The sequence below is a fragment of the Phaseolus vulgaris genome, chromosome 11, assembly GCF_051622355.1.
Source record: "Phaseolus vulgaris cultivar YP4 chromosome 11, ASM5162235v1, whole genome shotgun sequence".
Taxonomy (NCBI): Eukaryota; Viridiplantae; Streptophyta; class Magnoliopsida; order Fabales; family Fabaceae; genus Phaseolus; species Phaseolus vulgaris.
The window spans coordinates 47,569,936-47,572,951 of NC_143508.1; the positions used below are offsets into that span (position 1 = coordinate 47,569,936).

General features: G+C 31.8%; 1 protein-coding gene across 1 annotated transcript; it reads left to right on the plus strand.

The window, feature by feature from the left end:
* The first annotated feature begins 509 nt into the window (after positions 1-509).
* Positions 510-1,586, plus strand: LOC137831474 (kunitz type trypsin inhibitor 104). The gene has a single exon (XM_068639165.2). The coding sequence runs from the start codon at positions 797-799 to the stop codon at positions 1,418-1,420; it is 624 nt and encodes a 207-aa protein (XP_068495266.1). The 5' UTR covers positions 510-796; the 3' UTR covers positions 1,421-1,586.
* Positions 1,587-3,016: the final 1,430 nt, after the last annotated feature.

Sequence of the window (3,016 nt, forward strand, 5' to 3'; positions counted from 1 at the left end):
ATATATATATATATATATATATATTTAAGTTTGTTTCATGTAATTCGTACCTCAAGTGAGACAAATGCATCAATGTTTTTAACCTTTTATTGTGTAAACTGAATTTTGACTAAATATTTTAATTCATGATTTTAATAGTATCATATATTATTTTATTTTTATAGTATATTCCTTTATTTACTTTGTGATAAATAATAAATCATTATTTTTAATTTTAAGTTTTTGTAACTGTTACACCTCCATCTGAAAACCTTGTTCTTAATAAGATATTCAAATTTGAGATCAAAAATTACAAAAGACTTTCTAGATTCTTTTTCAGTACTTTTATAATTTATACCAATCAACTTGCATGTACACAAATCCATAATTATATGGGTGAGTTAGATCTAGTAATTTGAGAAGATTAATATATCAGCACCATATACTAAGAAAAAAGTTTTGAAATAAAATAAAATATACATTAAACCACAAGTATCCTAGTTTTACAAAACATATTGAAATTCCACAAAACAAAATTTCCATTTGGCGGTGTAATGAAATTCCACAAAATATATAGAAATCAAAGCTTGATCATGGAAATTTATGTAACTCATCCCAGATTCAACCTTTGTCTTGCTACGTATCACATCCTTAAGGTACAAGCAACGTGTTGGATAAATCATGTTCCACTTTTATTCCAACAACCCTCTATACCATATCCTATAAATACCTTCCTCTTGCAACCTTAAAAACCACGCACACCATTGCAAAACCACACAAACCTTAAACCACACTATTCTGAGACCAAAGTGTCACCATGTCGATGAAGCTGTTCGCTTCCCTCTCTCTCGCGTTGTGGCTTTTGGCGGCCACACCAACGCTCTCCCAATCCAACAACCGCTATGTGATGGACACACACGGTGACCCTCTTGAAAGCGACGAGGAGTACTTCATCAGGCCAGCCATAACAGACAACGGAGGACGTTTCACCTTGATCAACAGGAACCAGTCGTGCCCTTTGCATGTTGGTCTTGAAAACACTGACTTGCCACAGGGGTACCCTGTGAGATTCACCCCTTTTGCCCGAGAGGAAGATGACGATGAAGTGAGGGTGGATAGGGACTTGAAAGTGGAGTTCGTTGAAGTTTCATCGACGTGTGTGCAGTCCACTGCATGGAAGTTGGGTGAGAATGACACGAGCATTGGAAGAAGGGTTATCATCACTGGTCTTGATGACGGAACACACAGTGCTGGAAACTATTTCAGAATCGAGGAAACACAGAACGTGAGCATCTATAACATCAGATGGTGCCCTACAGAAGTTTGCCCCACTTGCAGATTCATCTGTGGAACTGGTGGGATTGTGCGTGAGAATGGAACCATTTTGTTTGCCTTGGATGGTTCTGCTCTCCCTGTAGTGTTCCAGAAAAAGGATGATTAAGTTTGAAGATTAAACAATATGGTGGAGCTATCATCCATTTTTATATATATTGTATGAAATAAAGATACATTTATTCAGTATTCTGATCTTCTTGATCTGCAAAATAAAAACTCCAACTTGTTATGTTAGGAGTATGTAATTCATACACTTTTTTATTTTCTTTTCATTCTTACCCTATTTTTCTTTAAGTTATCTTTTCACTCTCATTGTATAATTTACTATGTGTTTAAATAATTTGTTGTACCCTCATAAATTTGTTTATGTTAAATATGTGAATTTAGTTAAGAGATTCAATTTTTTTTTCTAATATCAATTAAGTAATTATGTGTTATTGTGTTTGTAAATATATGAGATTGAAATTAAAAATTGTATTCAAATAAAAGAATTACTTTCAAAATTAAATTAATTAGATATTGGGATTAAAAACTAAAAAATATTGGAGATACCAGTATTTTAATAAAAAATATGAAATTTATTTTACTCTCTTTTCTTTCCACCCATATGTTAACTAATGGAGTCCGATAGTAGTTTTTCTTTACCAAATTGTTATTGCACTTTTAAAATCAGTTATTGTTAAAACCTTTTGTAAAATCTTACTTTTGCACATTTTATTGTAATATAATAAGAATATTCGGTGTATTTCTCTTTTTTTTTGGAGGTCTAATGTTATTTTTATTTTTATTTTTCTCTTTGGTGCAGGAGATTTATGCTTGTAAAAGGTGTAAAAATTGTATGCACTTGTAGAGAAAATATATATAAAATATATTATAATTTATGTAATGCAGTTGCAAGATCTACACGTTTCAGATTTAAGTTTCTGTGTTGGTGAGTTAGATGACAGTCTCAGGTTTTGAATATTGTAAGTCCATGATGTTATGTTTTGAATCTTTTTAGTTTGAAATTTTATTTTCAGGTGACGTACGTATTTAAAAAGGATTGGAAGGGCAATTAACGAAGAAGAAGAAAAGTAACAAAATTACAGCAATTGGCATATAAAGGAACTACTCCTAGATAGCAATACAAGTGGCAAACATTCATCACTTTTCAACCAAATAAATTACAATATACGACGGTTTGCAACGTTGAAATATTATAAAATATAAAAGTCTTGAACAGTATTACTACAAGAATATTAAATATAGTGGTCGGAAAATAGACTCAACAAAAAAAATAAAATAATATATATATATATATATATATATATATATACATATATATTTACCAGACACCAGACAAGTCAAATGATATTTACAAAATAATAAATAAAACAATGGCATTGAAAAGGTTAAAGACATACTTCGGGACACATGTCCATGATATTAGGAAATCATTACGCACATTCTGAGACCACTACACACGTTTGAGTGAACTAATTACCTAACCCAAACAAATGAGGGCAGGTCAACCTATATAAGATTTCGAAAGGGAAAAAATGTACGTTTTTCATATCCTGAGATGACAAACTATAATACTATAATACTGACTTGAGCGTCAGAGTGCAATTGTAGGTACCCGATTGACAGAGCACACACGTAGCGAGAGGAAAAACTTCAAAGAATTAGGAGACTACCAGCACGACAACGAATTGTGTACCAG